The sequence below is a fragment of the Heterocephalus glaber genome, unplaced genomic scaffold, assembly GCF_053883595.1.
Source record: "Heterocephalus glaber isolate CG9 unplaced genomic scaffold, H.glaber_assembly_v1.0 deba00001757, whole genome shotgun sequence".
Lineage (NCBI taxonomy): Eukaryota > Metazoa > Chordata > Mammalia > Rodentia > Bathyergidae > Heterocephalus > Heterocephalus glaber.
This window is the reverse complement of record NW_028258454.1, coordinates 2,776,970-2,795,618: the sequence shown is the minus strand read 5'-3', so window position 1 is coordinate 2,795,618 and position 18,649 is coordinate 2,776,970. Positions and strand designations below refer to the sequence as shown.

At 38.4% G+C, this 18,649-nt stretch overlaps 1 protein-coding gene across 3 annotated transcripts in view; it reads right to left on the bottom strand.

The window, feature by feature from the left end:
* Tbca (tubulin folding cofactor A) overlaps window positions 1-14,187 on the bottom strand; it is a 74,519-nt gene extending 60,332 nt beyond the window's left edge. For 2 of the 3 annotated variants that reach the window (XM_087201188.1, XM_004870187.3), the window contains exon 1: window positions 14,028-14,187. In XM_087201188.1, coding sequence (XP_087057314.1) covers window positions 14,028-14,080 — 53 coding nt within the window. In that variant the 5' untranslated portion in view covers window positions 14,081-14,187. The other variant, XR_015447389.1, reaches the window with a different exon arrangement.
* Between the last annotated feature and the right edge of the window lie 4,462 nt (window positions 14,188-18,649).

Sequence of the window (18,649 nt, the reverse complement as noted above, 5' to 3'; positions counted from 1 at the left end):
GAATTTTAAATTTATACTTGAAAATGTTTACTTTTTTTTAGAGGGTTATGTTGAGAAATACATAATGTAAATTGTTCCACGTATTTTATGCCTTACCTGTTTTTGTCTAATTTTTAGTTTTTTGTTTGTTTTGAGATGAGGTCTCACTATGCTGCCCAGTGATCTTCAACTCCTGGGCTCAAGTGATCTTGCCACCTCAGCCTCCTGAATAGCTGGGACTACAGGCATTCACCACCACACACAACTTATTTTATAATTTTTAATAATACAAAAAATACTCTCCAGAGTTTCTCCAAAGAGATCAAGATGAATCTTCTCAGAAACTAAAGCAACTCAGGTGCAAATGCTCCTAGGACCACTAATGCAAAAGTGTTTATTGTTATTATTAACCAATGGTTAATCTTTGAGTATCACAAATTCATTGCTTATAAATTGAAATGATGAAACTGAAAAAATAATTTATAGTCATAGTTTACTGAGCTTAGTTCCAAGGACCAAATTTTGAATAAAATCCAAGTCAGTTAAAAAAATTTTTTTAGAAAAAAGTCATCCTGACAAATCAGTATCTGCAAATATAGCACATATAGTAAGGCAGAAAGTTTCCCAATTCTGACTCTACCAATAATGAGGTGGGTAATCCTGAGCAAAGTAATTACCTATCTCTTTTCTCTGATTCTACATGTGCAAATAGAAAGAGAGATAGAGAAGAGGGAAAGAGACAATAGAGTATTTGAGAATACAAAAGTATCTCTAAGGGGTACCTCATCAGCTCTACAATTTAGTTGCAAATGGAAGATTCTGTCCTTTTAGGACTATATTCCAAAGTGAAATTAATCAAAATAGTTTTATTTGCTGGTCTAAGCTGTTGTTACTTTGTAACTTTAAAAAATGTAGAAAGTACTTTTCTAAAAAAGCTAAACATATTTGGGTATTTCTTATAATGTTGTAGAGCTTAATTCTTTTTAGACCTCAAGGCTGTAAAACTGCATGTTAACAAATTTCTGTATTAAGTCACTATCATTAGAATTACAAGCAGAACTCTCTGGAGACTAATTTGACAATACCTTTCCATACTTAAAACGCAAACATACCTTTTGAGCCAGCAACTGCATTTGTAGGTGGTTCCACAGATATACCTGCATATTCGTAAAATACACACATTTGCATACACATAAAAGGACATTCACTGGAGCATTGTCTAAAACAGGAAAATACTAAGAAATATGTAAAGATTGGCTTAAAAACAGAGTGTGGTATGTCCATACAGAATACTTGGTAGCCATTCAAATAAATAAGGCTAATCAATCTCCTTTAAATGCTAAATAAAAAAAAAAAAAAGCAGTATGTCTACCAAACATTATCTACAGAGTAACAATTATTTACTCTGAAAGACCTAAGTGTACATGCTAGCATGTGCACAGAGTATCTCTGGGAGGATATAATACACACCAAACAATGAGGAATGATGTTGGGTCCAAGGAGGAAATACTGGGTGGCTACTGGATAGGAGTGATTTCTTCAGTTTCCCTGAGTATCTTTTCATACCTTTGGAATTTTGTGCCATTATGTATAAATTGCCTACACAAAAATACTGTTCCGAAGTACTATAAAACATGTTAAATTAAAAGGACATGAAAAATACAAAACCATTTCTTTCCTCAAGGAACTTGAAAGGTTAGAAAGAGTAAATTCATTCATTTTATAGTATTAGCCAAGATCTTTTTTTGTGCCACGCCTCTGGGGATATGTCTCTGACTATGGTGCTTACATCCTAGTGTAGGCTAATGGGATTATAGTGATGCAAACAGTCTGGTCAAAGGAAAGCAATGATCAAAGAGCAGGCCTCCAACAATCTCAATTTTTCATATCACCATCTGGGTTATCCTAAAACAGTGATGGTAAAGCTATGGCATGCATGCTGCAGTGGGCTGTTTGTATCACTGAAAGCTCTAAAAGGTTTGCCACCAGTGTCCTAAAACAATTAGCAATAGCAAAAAGGGCAGTGACAGATGTAAATTTGAAGTTATCAGAAGTAAGAATAGTAAGAAGCACATTGTGGCTGATAATCTCACATTGAAACAAGAGGTTGAAAAAAATTAAAGTAAACATAATAACCAGTTATCATATTCAATGAAAAATACAGTTGAAGAATTATCTAATTAAAGACTCAGTAAACTGTAAAAATCTTTATTAAATGGGGCTTTCAGGGATCTCAACAGGCATTTTTTCCATAGGAAAAATGTTATACAGTACTTGGTATTAAGCATCATAAACTGTCCCACAAAAACTTATTTAACCCTGCTTAATATATGTCAATGTAACTGATGAAACACTGTTCACAGAATATAATGTATACCTTATGTAAATACGTCTCTAATAAGGAAAGAAACTGAATTCCAACTTGGATACCACGAATACTTCCTAAATTAACCTAATCCTTGTTACTGAAGTGATTACTCTTCCACCTTTTAGGAGCTAAGATGAGGGACTGGAACAGAACGAGAGTCTATGAGTAGAAAAGGTTCAGTTTCCAAAGGAAGGTAGCTTCTTCCTTTTCTTTTTCATTTCATCTAATCAGAGAACAGCACTAAACTGGATAAGAATAGTTTGGAGGTGAGAGGAAGGGCTGAAGAAAGATATGTTTCTTTTCCCTACTTCTGACGCAGAGGATCAGATCTCATCAGAACACTGAATAAGAGGGAAACTGAAGGGCCAAAGTTAAGCCTAAAGCAACAGCACAATTTACAACTGGGAGGAGGAAAAGGACAGGAAGGTAAGATGTGAATCCCTAGCCAGTTCAGTAAATCACTTCCTGTATCACAGATAGATCTACATAAATTAGGGATCAGAGCAATTCTATCAATTACTGCTCTACTGAAAGTAACAGAATTTCAATTCAAGGAATTTAAACACTGGGATGTTTCTGTTTTTGTTATTATTTGGTTCATATAACTAAAATCTAGGGAAGGACTGGCTTCAAGGTTGTCTAACATCAACAACACTATCAAGAAATTTGCTGGAGTGTGGCACTTGCCTAGCATGCACGAGGCACCCTAGGTTTGATCCGCAGCACAGACAAAATTAAAAAAAAAAGGGACAAGTCCTTTTTTCCTCTTCACTCTGCTATCAACAATACAAACTCCCTCTCAAGGGCAGATGCCCTAGTGCTAAAAGAAGACTGCCAGTCACAATCACAGCTACATGGAGAAAGTACTTTGGTCCCAATAAAAGTCTGGAAATTTACTCTGATTAGGTTAGCCTAAATTACATGATCACCCAGAGTTAATTTATGTGACCAGTGAAATACATGGCTTTAAAAGACAGAAGTCCACTCCTAAAGGTGGAGGTGAAGCAGTTCCCCTTCAAAGAACATGAATGGCATGTATGTAGGAAAGGATAGTGGACACTGAACTAAAAATACATGTAGATATCAAGAAAAAAAATAAATGAGAGCCAGGCGTAGTGGTGCACACCTGTAATCCCAGCACTCAGGAGGTTGAGGCAGGAGGATCACCGCGAGTTCAGGGCCAGCCTGGGCTACATAGTTGAGTTCAAGGACAGCCTGAACTAAGGGAGACCCTGCCTCAAAAAACCAAAAAAATAAAAAATAAATAAATAAAAGAGGAGGCAACCACTGGCTTCACTAGAAGATATCTGCAATGAAGTTAATAAAGTCATCACTCAATAGTGATGACTACTGCCATTTAAATAGCAGGAAACTAGCTATATGTGGTGACACATATCTGTAGTCCCAGTTATTTATAAGAGGCTAGAAGAGGATCATTTGAACTTAAGAATTTGAGACCAGCCTAGGCAACACAGCAAGATCCCCATCTCAAAAAAGACTGGATATTATCAGAACCATCTTTCGTACAAATAAAAGCTCTTAAGAGCACATCTATTTAATCTACTACTAGAAATGCATCATATTTTTAAAAAGAGTAACAGAGAGGAAACAAAAACATCAATTTTGACATCTGTTTATGTCCTAGTCATAATGTGAAAGGTATTCATACTTTCATATAAATACATGGAAATAAACACCTTGTTCTTGATTGTGGTGGAGGAGGTGGGGACAGGAAGAGAAGATTAAAAGTACAGATGCTTGCCAGGTTAGGCCTACACAGTGACAGTTACAAAACCAAATGGTATTGGATTAAAAAAAATTAAACAGGGGGCTAGGGATTTGGCTCAGTGGTTCTGCTGCCTACCTTGAAAGTGCAAGGTCCTGAGTTCAATCCCCGGTGCCAAAAACAAAACAAACAAACAAAAAATTAAATATTATCAATAAAGGATACAACCTTTCTCTAAAAATGCTGTGTCAAACTTAAGAAATCAAGGTATCATAAATCAGAATTAACAATTAAGAAAAAGATCATTTAAAAAGTATTATTATTGACCTTCTTTAGCCTTAGCTCTTGACCAACCGGTGTCAGTGGTTTTCAGGACTCAGCATCTAATCTCCATCTACAAGCCCTCCCAAACACCCTAGATACCCACACTGAGTGCACAGTACTGGAAACAAATGGGTAGAGTTGCCCTTTCCAAGGACCGCTGCTCCCCACCAAGAAAAACCCTAGGTTGCTTAAGGCAAATACGTCATTCTACACGGGGAAGAAGATAAGTATGTCATGTAAGACTGGATCTGTATACCACCACCCTTTTCCTTTTGCTATTTATATCTGGGGATGCTTTCTTTCTTTTTTTTTTTTTTTTTGGTACCGGGGATCGAACTCGGGTCCTTGCACTTGCGCAGCAGGCGACGAAACCACTGAGCTAAATCCCCAGCCCTGGGGATGCTTTCTTAATAGGACAATCAAAATAATTTTTTTCCAAAATGAAAACTAAACAAACATAGTATTCATGGAGAAAACTTAAGAAGTACTGTATATTAAGCATTACAGAGGGTGTGGATCAATGAAAGGAACTCTCCTACTTGCAGCTAGGACTGTAAAATGGTACACAATCCCTTCGGAAAAGTCTGGCAGTGTTACAGACTGAATGTTTGTCCTCAAATTCACAAGTGGGGGTCCTAACTCCCAGTGGGACCTCAGTGGGGCCTTGGGTAGGCAATGAACTCATGAGGGCAGAGCCCTCACCTGTGCAATCAGCATCTTTATAAAGGAGAACGCTCCTGGCCCAGAACAGTTTAGATCTTCCACTCTGAGAGGATGCAATGAGAAGACCACAATATGCAACCTGAAGAGGGCCCTCACCAAAACCAAACCATGCTGGCATGCTAATCTCAGACTTCTAGCCTCCAGAGCTGTGAGAAATAAATATCTGTTCTGTGTTGTCACCCTTTCTATGGTATTTCATTAGAGCAGCCCAAACTGACTAAGACAGCAATATAAAATGGAACATTCAATACTTTTAAGACACAATTCCATTCTTAGGTATATACTCAAGAAAAACATTTGTATATCGTTAACAGGTGAACAAGAATGAGCATACACAGTTAATATGTGCCTGAATTTTATCAATATAACATTGGGTGAAAAATAGTGCCAAAAGATGCCCTTCTTATAAAGTTTTTAAAAAACTAAAACTAAATAATAATACATTTTAGTAATATACAAATGAAAAAATTATATAAAACAAAAAAGCAAGGTAATAAACACAAGATTAAAAATAATAGGTACCACAGGTAGAAAAAGAAGTACAAAATTGGATGTTATTATCACAATTTTAGTTCATATCTTGGGTGATGGGTTCATGTTATTAATGTACTATTAAAAAGTAATAAATACAGTCATATAAAAAACAAAAGAAGAGGGCTGGGGATTTAGCTCGGTGGCACCTCGCCTGCCTCACAAGCACAAGATCCTGAGTGCGATCCCCAGTACCAAAAGAAAAAAAAAAAAAAAAAAGAGGGTCAGGCAAATAGGTATGTGATATAAATCAAGGATTAGGATTAATGCAATTCTATATAACTAGTAACCAAAGGAAAAAATATTGTTGGGGTAACTTATTTGGATGCATTCCTTAATAGCACGTCTTACATCCCCCATCATTATTTTTAACCCTTTATTTACTTATTTTTAAAAGTTTGGAGCAATATATATTCCAAGCATAGAGAAAAAAAGTAATTTATGGAAAAGTACAGTGGAATTTGCTGAAGCAATGTATGTTTGGGAAAATTTCTCATAAAGGTACTTTAAAATTAGTTTTAAAATGTACTTGAAGGGTAGGACTCAGTTAATGGGATGATTCATATGAGAAATACTTTACTCACTAATAATATAAAGTATTAGAGTGATTTTTTCTCTTGGAATTAACCAAAAGCAACTCAAAATTCTCTGCCTCCTTTTTTCATATTACCCAAGAGTCACTCCTAGTCATTCCAAATTCTCCATTTCAAACAAGAAAATATATTGCTTGATGTTACATGGGTCTTGACTCTACTCTCAATTCACATCCAGCTGTTCAACACTGTTGAACACCTACTATGTACTCACCAGTACACCAAAGGTATCTAAACATGATTAAAAACAGTGCTGCACTCTCAGGAATCCACAGAATTATACAATGCTTCTTAGCTAGAGAAGTTAGAGAAATATATGAGGAGGAATTACAGATGGGCTTATAAAACATACCTGTTCCAGGATCCTGCTCTAGGCTCACAGAATTAAACTCATGAGGACTGAGTTTGGGTACACGTTTTCAACAAAGACCCAGATTGATTCTTTTACATAATAAAATTTGCATATTGTTCTAGTGCAATGGTTCTTAAACTTTTTGATTTCAAAATACTTTCACGTTCTTCAAAAAAATTACTGAGGACCTGAAAGAGCTTTGTTTATGTAAACTGTTAATGTTGATTATATTAGAACTTAAGACAGAAAGTTTAGAAATATTTTTTAAATTAGAAAAATTGTTTGTTAATTCACTTAAAAATAAATTTACTACAATGTTAACCTATTTTATGAAAAATGGTATTTTCTAAAACAAAATAGTGTGAGAAAAATAACAGTCTATATTTCTACAAACCTTTGAATTAAAGCAGCCAAATTCTCGTATGTGCTCCTTCATTCAATCTGTTGCAGTATCACATAGCTCCTGGAAAACTCCATTGTACAAGTGTAAGCAAATGAAAGTGAAGAAGGCAAAAAATCTCTTTTATCTTGAAGAAACTGTGAAAGGGTCTCAGGGACCCCCAAAGAGTCCTAGCCCATACTTTGGAAGCTACTAGCTTTGTGAATGGAACAGAAAGCTTAATGTATTTTTAGTTCTGTATTAGTGAAAACAAAAATTGTCCGGTAACACAGAACAGGGAGCACTAACTTTGGGGGGAGGCAGGACATCACTGCCTCATCAATTTATAGAAAGGTGGCCATGATGAAGTACTAGAAATTACTTGAAAACATAAGCTTTATACTCTTCCTTCTCCACAGTCAATACAACCTGCAACTAAAAACCAAGCTTTTATCACAGTATGAAAGATGGAAAGTTTCAGACTCTCTCCTGAGGATCAGTAACCATTCATCCTTAAGTCCTCTACCTAACACTATCTATATATCCTCAGAAAGGTAGTAATAAAGTTGTTGCTATGTTTTGAATGTTGATATCCCTCCAAGATTTATGTTGAAAGTATCTCCAACTCAAGAGTAATAGGAGGTGTGGCCTTCAGAAGTCACTAAGGTCATGAGGACTCCTCTCTCGTGAATGGGATCTCATGAAAGAGTCTTCACAGGACCTGAGCCCTGTTTTTGCTCTTCTGCCTTGTGAAGATATAGCATTCAAGGTGTCACCTTAGAACCAGACAGCAGGCCCTCCCAGACACCTGCTGGCAACTTAATTTTCGATTTCCAAGCCTCTAGTACTGTGAAAAATAATTTCTATTATTTATAGTCTCAATATTTTGTTACAGCAGCACAAACTAAGATGTTAATAACTGAGAGCAGTTAATACATATTAAACACTTACTACATAGCAGGCATTTGGCCTGTTTTACATGATTACCTTGTTTAATTTTCCCAACAACATGAGAAAGTTACTGTCATTAACCCCATACACGACTAAGAAAACCGGGACTTTTAAAAGGTTAAATAATTTTTCTAGGCTCACATATGTAATATGTAGTAAATGGAGTCTGAGATCCTATCTGTTTAACTCTCATTACAAGAATAAATATAGTAACTACCATGCTCTAATACAGTGTTGATCCAGTAGCTCTCACCTACTTAAGTTCAAAATCCTTACAGAGAAAAGTTTCATTCATTTGTTCAGTACAAAGACTTTCACTGAGTATTTATTATGTCTCAACACCACACCAGGACATTAAAAGATATGGATTCTGAGTGAAGCTGCTAAATAAGTGATCTTCGGATCAATGTGATCTCTGACAAGTTACTAAGGAAAAAAAAATAGTTCTGTTTGGGAATAATGGCATAATAATAGGACATTGTCATGGTCTATAAATGTATTACTGGAAATGGAATAATGGAATAGAAAGATCACACATGTAAGTATTTATATTCTAAAAATTTTGGATTACTATAACCAAACTTTTCCAAACTTAGTACAGATTTTCAAAATTTACTAAACAAAAAAAATCAATCCATATCCATGTATACACACACACATACACACAAACACACACACCCATGCCAAAAGGGCTTTCATCTCCATATTCAACTTACAGAATACACTCTATGTTAGGAAAACCATGGTCATGAGTGGCCTTAGCTTTCTCCCTTTCCAGCCTGAAGAGACATCTGATTGTTAGTTGTATAGCTCCTAAGAGTCACCACTTGCCAAGTAATTGCAGAAACACCTACAATCACTATGACACTGCCTGTGACCACCACTATGGAGAATTGGACACAGTATAGAAATTCCTAAAGGACCTAACTAAATTTTAAGGTAGGAAGTTGGCCACTCTGGCTTTACTCACTTTAATTTAAACCAAAGGGGTATGGTGCATGAGAAGAAAAAGAAATGATAAAGCTAGCGAATATTACAATAAAATTTATAAAGCTATGTCCTTAACCTCTCCCAGATATTGTCCATCACACTTCTATCCGTCATTATAATTTTAAATACAAGATGTGTATAGAGAGCCAAAGCTAAAGGGGAAGAACTTTATGCATACCTAATTACATATTTCACTTGCATTTTTCACTTTTTATGTCAGTATATTTTGAATTAAGATTTTGTCTTGCTATTTTTAATTACTGCTAATTAATGCACATAGAAAATACACACTGTATAGCAGGAATTAAAAACAACATAAAAGGAAATCAAATCTCTGTATTGTTAGTTCAATATATAGATAAAACACACAAGAAAGAGAGACAGACAGACACAACCTACAGTTGTATACCAGAAGTGTACATACAAACAAACTTGGGAAGATGCCACAGTTTGGGAACAGTGCTGCTTTATTAAAAAAAAAAAGAAATCAATACAATTTCCCTACAGGTTCATGATGTAAAATTCTATAATCAGGGCTTGTAGATTTGTAATTATGGCATGTCAGCTACATTTAAACAAGAGTGTTAAAAGATTGTTAAAGTTAAACTAACACAATTGCAGTGTGAATTGTCCTAGTCTCATTCTAATCTACTGGTGTCACTTTCATTTAATCAGAGGAAAACCATGGGCCAATATCAGTGCTATTTCCAAAGCCCTAACATTCTTTGTTCACTTTGAATTTTAAGCCATTACCAATCTAAAACAGTTTTTAAAAGATATATTTAAGGAAGTATTTTTTATCAATTAATTCACCTACCAGCAGGGTACTACAGCAAGCTTTATTGTAAAAGTAAACTGCCTTCAAAGTTATTAAGTAGCCTTTTATGCTAAATAGATGAAAGCATTTTTTTATTGCAGAAGAATTTCCTGACTTTATCACAATTCTAGTAACAAGTATATTTATAAATACAAACCCTACTTGAAAACTTATGGGAGACTTAAGTCATTTAGCTAAAATACCACATCAATATTTAGAAAACATCAATTCTATCTTCTATTTTAGTGAAGTTTTCTCAATCTTTAAGTTAACAGGAGAAAAACCTACTCTGGCGATGATTCATACTTACATGATGCATTTAAATTTTAAGTAAGGTCCAATGCACAATTCACAGTTGTACTATCAACAGCCTCCAAACAAATCACAGGATACACACAACACAGCTATGTCAGCTCGTTACAGAAGAGGTAATCAATCATCTTGGTTTGCCTGTGACTTTCCCAGTTTTAGCACTGAATGTTCCAAGTTGTGACAGTTGGTGCCACTGAGGTGTTAAAAAACAAAACAAAACAAAAACAAAAACAAACGGGGGGGGGCGGCAGTTGAAGGGAATAACATTCTGAAAAAGGAGAAGTTGGGCTATTATTTGGTCACTCCTTGCTAGGGCTGCCAGATTAGCTGTGACCTTGTCACAGGTAACAACAGGTATAGTAATCTGGAGGAAACACAGGTCTACATTTTTTAAAAAGAGCCAGCCAGACCCAAATCTACCAACTAATTCCCACCACAGGCTGGGTATCCCTTACTCAAAATGTTTGGGACCAGAACTGTTCCAGATTTCAGTTTTTTAGATTTTCAGTATTTGCATAAAACTTTACCAATGCAGAATTTCTAACCTAAACATCCAAAATGTTCCAAACTCTGAAATTCTTTGAGTGACGTTTCAGCACTTGAAGTTTTTAATTTCAGAGTACTTACAGTTTCAGATTTTTCAATTAGGAATGTGCCAATGAGTAAACATGTTAACAAAGGCTGTTGCTCCAAGAAACACGGAACAGTTACCCATTCCGCCTCTAATACACATTTCTCTCTAGTTTCACAGCCAAAATCAGCCCTCAAAAAACAACTCTATTGCTGGGAGGAAGATATTTTTGGAGGCTTCTGGGTCAGAGTCTGAGCACCAAGTCAGCCTCGTTCCTATCCAAGTAAATGGACTTTCTTTGTTCCTCACAATCTCTCTCTTGAAACCATTTCCAGAGATCAGATCCTTTGCCTGTCACTACACAAGTACCAAAGTTTCTCTAGCACTATGAGGCGTCTGCCTTATCTTCCTATCCTCTGCCTAAAACAGTACCCCTGAAATGTGCTTCTTTCCTAATATGCGCTAGCACCCACTACTCTGTCTTCAGCATCTTACCAACAGGCTGAAGTGATTATTACTGCTCCATCTCCGTGATGCCAAACACCACCATCTACTTATTGCTTGTTTGCGCACTCCCCTAACATTTAACATGCCTGTCCAGATTTCTTTCTAAAACCCATGATTGGGAACTTCTGAATCACCCAAATGTTCCAGATCTGATTGCACTCTAAACCCTAAGAAATTATTTTCTCCATTATAACCTACTCAAACTGAATTCTAGGACAAATACCTCAAATATAATTTCTAGTAGTTCTCAACTTCTAAAGAGAAAATTGAAGGAATTACAGGCATGAGAGATAACTTTAAATTTCTTCATCCAAGGTGTGACTTCTGTAGAAAAATGAGGTCATAAGGAATGAACATTTGACTAGATAAAATATGGTTGAGAACAGATGCTGGTTTTTAGACTATTCCTTTAAAAAATTAATGAGCAGAAGCTCTTTCACCAAACTAATAACATGTCTGAGTCATGAAATTTCACTGTTTGAAACTAAATTTGGAAAGGAGGACAAAAAAGAGCATACTTTTAAATCCTTTCACTATGAAAAACCTTATATGGAGAGAAGAATGTAATGAAGCTCCATGCCACATTCAAAATTATAAATATGTTGCCATATCTGCCTCATCTATTTTCCCCCTTTGGTGAGTTAATATATAGATTTGTTTTGTTTTGTTTTTTGAGATAGGGTCTCTCTATGTTGTTCAGGCTGGCCTTGAACTCACTATGTAGCCAAGGCTAGCCTCAAACTTACCATGATCCTCCTGCCTCAGCCTCCTGAGTGCTGGGTTACAGCCTGCACCACCACACCAGCTAAATATATTTTTAAAAATAGGATACTGAGGCAGAAGATGAAAAGAGTCATAATAAAATAATTTTCACAAGAAAACACAAAAGAATAATATTTATGGATTTAGAGGGTTAAAAAAACCAATTACTACATTACTACATTATTAATAAATATAAATTACTATAATATAGTAATGTTACTAAATATAAATTATATTAAATATGACTAAAACAAATTTTAAATTTAAAAAAATACATCCCATTGTATAATACACAGGGGAAGCTCTACACCCAAATGTCAACAGAAAAGCTATGAAAAAATATATGATAGATATTTCCATTAACTTATAAGCAATTTGAGATTATGGAAATTGTGAGGATGTCATAAAAGTGATAAATTTATTGAAGGATTAAGTGTATCAAATTTAAAGTCAACAATGTATTGTTAATGAAAACAAAGTGAAAGCTCTATTTCCAAGCAGTTTACTGAGGTAGTTGAAGGTTGTTTTGGGTGGTACTGGTGATTGAACCCAGAACCTTGCGGCATGGTAGGCAAGTCCAGTACCACTGACCATTTTTAAGATTTTATTTTGAGACAGGGTCTGGGAAAATTGCCCTGTCTGGCCACAGGCAGCTCAGTACTTGAGAGCTTTTGAAATCCTAAGAACTTAGTTCATAATTATCTAATGATTTTTCTTTAGAATGTGTATCGTGAACACATAACTACCAGAACTGAATAATTTTATAAATCAGTATAATTGTTTAGATGAGAAACCTCAAAGTCATATAGTCAATGGGAAACCACTATTACAGTAATTTCTCATGATTTCCAGTCTAAAGTCATGATTTCTAATACATCTTGGTACTTTTGCCAAATATACTGAATAAAATGACACAACATGTCTAGTAAATGAGAATAGGACTCTGGGTCTAGTGATGGCACGTACATTTTCAATTCTACATCTCAAATCTGCTATTATGGCAAATTTTAATACTCTATTTGAGCGTCACAGCTTACAGAAGAAAGCCATGTATTAGAAACTTCGTTTCACTTCCTTACTCTGCCAACCTGCAGTGTGACCACAGATGACTTTGGTTTATTAAACTTCAGTTTCTCAAGTAGGAAACTGGACCACAGTATCATTAGCTAACATTTACTAGCTACTGGCTCTTTGCCAAAAAATGTATTAAACAGTGTAGCAGGCATTTCTGGCAACAATTGCATGAAGTAGGTAATTTATTTTACAAATGAAATAACAGAGGCACTGTGCAACATAATATATTCCAGAACGCAGAAATAAATCAGATCCAAACGACTCAAGGAGTCTTTCAGAAAAGGCTGTGCATTTACTTAACTACTGTCTAAAACTACTATTATACTATCTCTTTATGCTTCAGTAATGAAGAAAGCATGATGCTATGCTGAAACTCAGAGGCAACAGTCTAAAAAGTAAATTTATTCTCCCTCTGGCTTGCCCTTCCTCTGATGGGAGTATCCACGACCCGGACAAAAGATACCAGGTGGCCAGAACCACCCATTCCTACTACAGAACCACCTGCTTCGTTCTCCTGTGCTGCTGCCCCGCAGTTTGGACTTTTGGGCTCTGAGTTCAAGTTCCAGTGAGCACTGGAATCAGAACCGATTACGGGCCTGCTCGGGCCCTGGGAGCGGGGCGCCCAGCACCGCGGCCTCAGGGCGGCTGCAGGACTGGCGCGGCGAGCAGTGAGCTGCAGAATCAGTTGGGGTGCTCGAGTTCGCGCCTCGCTCTCGGAGTGTCCCGCAGCCATGTTAAGAGGCGCAGGCACAGCCGCGGTCTCTCTTAGAGGAGCCCCGGGCTCCGCGCGGCCCGCTGAGCTTCGGAGCCCGCTTCAGAGCCCACTTGGGGCCAGGAGCAGCCGAGGCCGCCTCCCCGCCCCCCAGCCCGGCCACTGCCCACCCGCTGAGACCCGGGACTTGCGCAGGGGCGCGGAGGGGAGAGGGGTGAGGGGCGTCGCGCCCCGCCCCGTGGCCGGGGACCCATGAGGCCTGGAGGCCGGCGCCCGCCTCGGGCCTGCGCAGCTCCGCCCGCCTGCCGGCCGCCATGAAACGAGAGACGGGAGCGCTGGCCGCTGCGGCTTCTTACCGCTTCACCACGCCGGTCTTGATCTTGATCTGCCTCACGCGAGGATCGGCCATGGTGCCTGGACGCGAAGGAAGGAGGGGTGCTGGGCCGGCGGGGCCGTGAGGGCAACAGCGCAGGGCGGCGGAGGAGCGGCCCCTTACGCATGCGCAGACGGCGCAGCGCGGCCACACCTCGCGGAGCCCTAGGCCACAGGTTCCCCGCCCCGCGTCCGGCGGCCCTCTTCATTTTGCACCTGAGTTAAACTTTTCCCGGTCTCTACACGTAGCCTGGACGTTTGGAGAAACTTTGTTCTCTCCTCGCGGACATGGGTTTGGCCCAGACATTGCTTTGCAGGATTATCTGCTTAAGGGACAGGGCAAACTGAAAACTATATTTTCGGTTTCACCATCTAGTGTCAAATGGGGCAAAGTGATAAGTGTTTAATGAAATAAAATACCATCGTGCACACAGAAAACAAATCCTACTGTGCCCCAAGCCTCAGCAAAAAAATGTTTGTATAGAATGTGACTTAGCAAGGAAATGACTCTAGCACTTCTTCAAATAATCATCGCTTAAATCTTCAACTTGCAGAACTGTGCGCAGGACACAAAAGCTTGGGTGGGGAGATAAACCGGCTTACATTTGGGGTTCCACACTTCAATAGCTAGCTACTCGGCATAGGCACTTAGATCTACTAAACCTCGCTGCTGACCTGTTTCCTCGACTGCAAAGTGGAGGAAATAGTGCCCACTCTTCAGAGTAGGTATGTAGGGTAAAACTTAACTAGCTCAGTACCTGAAGCATAGTATATGCTCCCAAACTTCTGTCGCCTAAAATGAGGTGCACTCCCTCAAACTCCAGCAGTCTCTTCCGGTCAGAGGAGAAAAGAAGGGCGGAGTCTCCTTTATTTCTAGGTACCATCCTTCAAAGACACTTGCTGTCTACCCTTCCCAAAACTTGATTCAAGTATTTTCACTTTCATGGGTGGCTCTGGAATTCCCTTCCAATCTTAACATTACAAGACTGTTGCTTGAAATCCAAGATCAAAACCCACCTTCTGAGAAAGTCCACCATGACTGACCGCTGCCTATGCAGTGCTTACTGGTTGCTTTGGTATAATTTTGATTTTGTTATATTTATGGGTTGGGTTTTTTTTTGGTACCTGGGATCAAACTCTGGACCTTGCACTTGAGAGGCAGGCAGCGGCATCACTGAGCTAAAATCCTTATGTTTAAAACCTGTTTGGGTTCTTCACACAGTATGTGTTCATCCTTCCTAATTGGATTATAAGCATTTTTAGAAGCATGAGTCTTCCACACATCTTCCTCCCCTAACCTCCATCTGAGTTCTGTACACAGGCAGTGCTAAATTCAATAAATATTATTATTGGGCTGACTGGCACGGTGCGATACAGTTCCAAGTGACACAGCAGAGCTGTGAAATACTGTATCAGTGTGTGCTGGGGGGTGGCATAACACCAAACTTACCAAAGCAAAATGTACAGAGCACCTACAAACCACACACTGAAAGATGCTGCAGTGAGAGCTTTTGCTACTGTTAAGGCCCTTTCTTATCATTAGATAATGAAAGTCATGTAACTCATCCTATTTTCCTGGTGTTAAGAAATGGGGAGCTCAGTTTTGTACTAATTTGTAGGAGTTTCTCTTAGACAAACACCTACCGTCTCTCCCCGCCCTCCAACTCTGTCTCCCTCCTTTTACCCCTTCTGTTTTAGTTTTTATCTGTGTCTTACTGTCAACCAGTAACCAATAGATGTAATTCAGCAGCCAAGAGACTCCTCTTACTACTACTGGTGTGGCCTGGGCCCAAGCCCAGGCCCTCAAGGACACAGTGTGTGTTTATGTGTGTTTATATGTTCTATATTGCATGCTTGAGGCTGTAGATTAAGATTATGGAGTTTAACTCCATTTTGAAAGGTGGGGGATCCAATGTATTATTTTCAGTATCTGAAGTTTATAGTACTGGTTAAGAATATGAATTTCAGGGCCATCTAAGGTCAAATTCTAACTCTGCTTCTTGCTATCTAGCCTTAAACTTCTCCATGCCCCTTCATAGATAAAATAATACCTACCTCATAAAGTTGTTGTAAAACTTAAATGAGTTAATATTTGTAAAGTGCTTAGGACAGTACTGGTACTTATAGTCAAAATGTTGAATTAGTCATCTGAGAAAGAGGTCATAAATAAGAAACAATAACGAAAAAAGAAAAACAACAAACAGTAAGATATGAATATAGAGAGGCACACATAATTTCACTTACGAAATCATGTCAAATTTATTTGATTGATTAATTCACATGAAAAGGACCATACTCGACTTAAGTCATCGCTGTATCCTAACATGTAGCAATGCTTGGCACATAACAGGTACCCATAAGTATTTCTTGAATGAAAAAGTAAGATGCTTTGCATTTAATAATGTTTAATAAAATGATAACTTAATAATAATGGTAGACTTCCTATTCCAGCAAGATGACTATAAGACAACCTGAAATATCCCTCCCCTCCCTACCATGTGTGCCCTCTCTTCCTCTGGGCCTTGCTCCTTTGAATCTGTCTTGCAAAAGCGAGAAGTTGGGTCATTTCAGGTCAGTACAGGGAATGCTAACCGCAGGGTAGCCTGCAGGATCTAGGCAGGAAAATGGCTTACAGAAAGGTTCCTCAACCCCCAGACTATGGACCAGTATCTGTCCCTGGTCTGTTAGGAACTGGGTCACACAACAGGAGGTGAGTGGTAGGCAAGCAAGTGAAGTTTCATCTGTATTTACAGCAGTTCACCATCCTGGCAATACCACCTGAGCTCCACCTCCTGTGAGGGCAGAATAGAAGTGCCAACCCTACTGTAAACTGTGCAGAGAGGTCTGTAGGTTGTGTGCTCCATATGAGAATCTAATGCCTGATGATCTGAGTGGAGCTGTGGCAGTGATGCTAGCCCTGGGTGTGGCTATAATTACAGATTAACATTAGCAGAGAGGTTGGGCTGCAGAGACAATAATAAATCAATTTCTTGCAACTAAACAAGATTACAGACTGCAGCAACCAAAATGAGATTGTTGAGTAGACTGGATATAATCAATATGCTTTGGATGTCACTTTCCCATTGTCTCCAAATAAAACCATCTAGTTGCAGGAAAACAAGCTCAGGGCTCCCACTGATTCTGCATTATAGTGAGATGTATAAATATTTCACTACATGTTATAATGTCATAATAGCAAAATTGAAGTCTACAATAAATGTAAAATGCTCAAACCATCCTGAAACCACCCTCCCCAGGTCTGTGGAAAAAATTATTTTCCACAAAACTGGTCCCTGGTGCCAAAAAGTTTGGGGACTGCTACCTTAAAGCATTTAAAATAGAAATTAAGATGCATTTCTCACTGCCATCCTTTGGTTTTGTTATCCCTAAACCTGGCTAAGTTCTGTATAAATATTTAAATCTGGCTTCTGATGAACTCTAGGAATAAGTCCATTAGCCATTCTATATGCGAATAGTTCATTAACATTTGAGGTTGAAAGTTAAAGATCTCTGAGTGACTCGCCCTCTAAAGTGGATAATTCTGGCAGAGAGAGGATAGTTTAGCTATCTCCTCCCTGAGAGGTAACTCTTCTGTTGCCAGTCTCGGAGTGTTGAGGAGATCTTTTATTAAAGAATTGTCTTAGTTACTTTTCTTGTTGTTGAGACGAAATACCTGATACCCAAAGTTAAAGGAGGAAAGGTTTATTTGGCTTGAAGTTTGTAGAGGTTTCTGTCCATACCTGGCTGGCTCTAAGACAGGGTGGCATGGCAGAGGAGAAATACACCACAGAACACAGGCAGGTGAGAGCACATTAGCCCTTTCTATCTCTTATATTTTATGCAGGCTTCCCAGCCTAGGGCAGGTGTAGCACTTACATCCTTAATCCTAGTTAGAACTATGCCAAACCAATCAGTGGACTGATTTAGTAATCATACACCCTTAATCCCTATACCACACACTCTAGATCCAACCCCCTCTGAAAAGCCCACCCTATGATTGCATGAAGCTTTGAGGGGACATCTAACACAATAATACTACAGATGCCCTTACAAGTGTGAAGTGTTCTCCCTATGCATTTGCTAAGCTATGAACTCATAGTCTCACCATCTCCTCCCACAGTTCTTTCCCTAGAGACTCTAGTTCTTCAAGATTGGACACTACATGACATTCACTTTAATGTCCTCAGGATCAAGCTTAATGCCTAGCACCTACTGGATGCACAGTAAGTATTGCTGAATTAGGTAAAAATCAAGTGTAAGACAGAGACAGAGTTCTAATTTTGATGAAAACAAGAGACTGGTTATGGTTTATGTGTTACTTATTTTTTTCGTGGTTGAGACAAAATACCTGACACCCAAAGTTAAAGGAGGAAGGGTTTATTTAGCTCACAGTTTGTAGAGGTTTTAGTATAATTGGCTGGCTCCAATGCAGGATGGCGTGGCAGACAGGCATCACAGAGGAGAAAAGAGTTTATGGTAGGCAGAAAATAACAAAGCAACAAAGGACAACCACGGCTCTTTTTATCTCCTATATCTTATCTAGGCTACTTAGGGTGGGTAGCACTCACATCCTTAATCTCAGTGCCCTTGATCTTAGCATTGTACC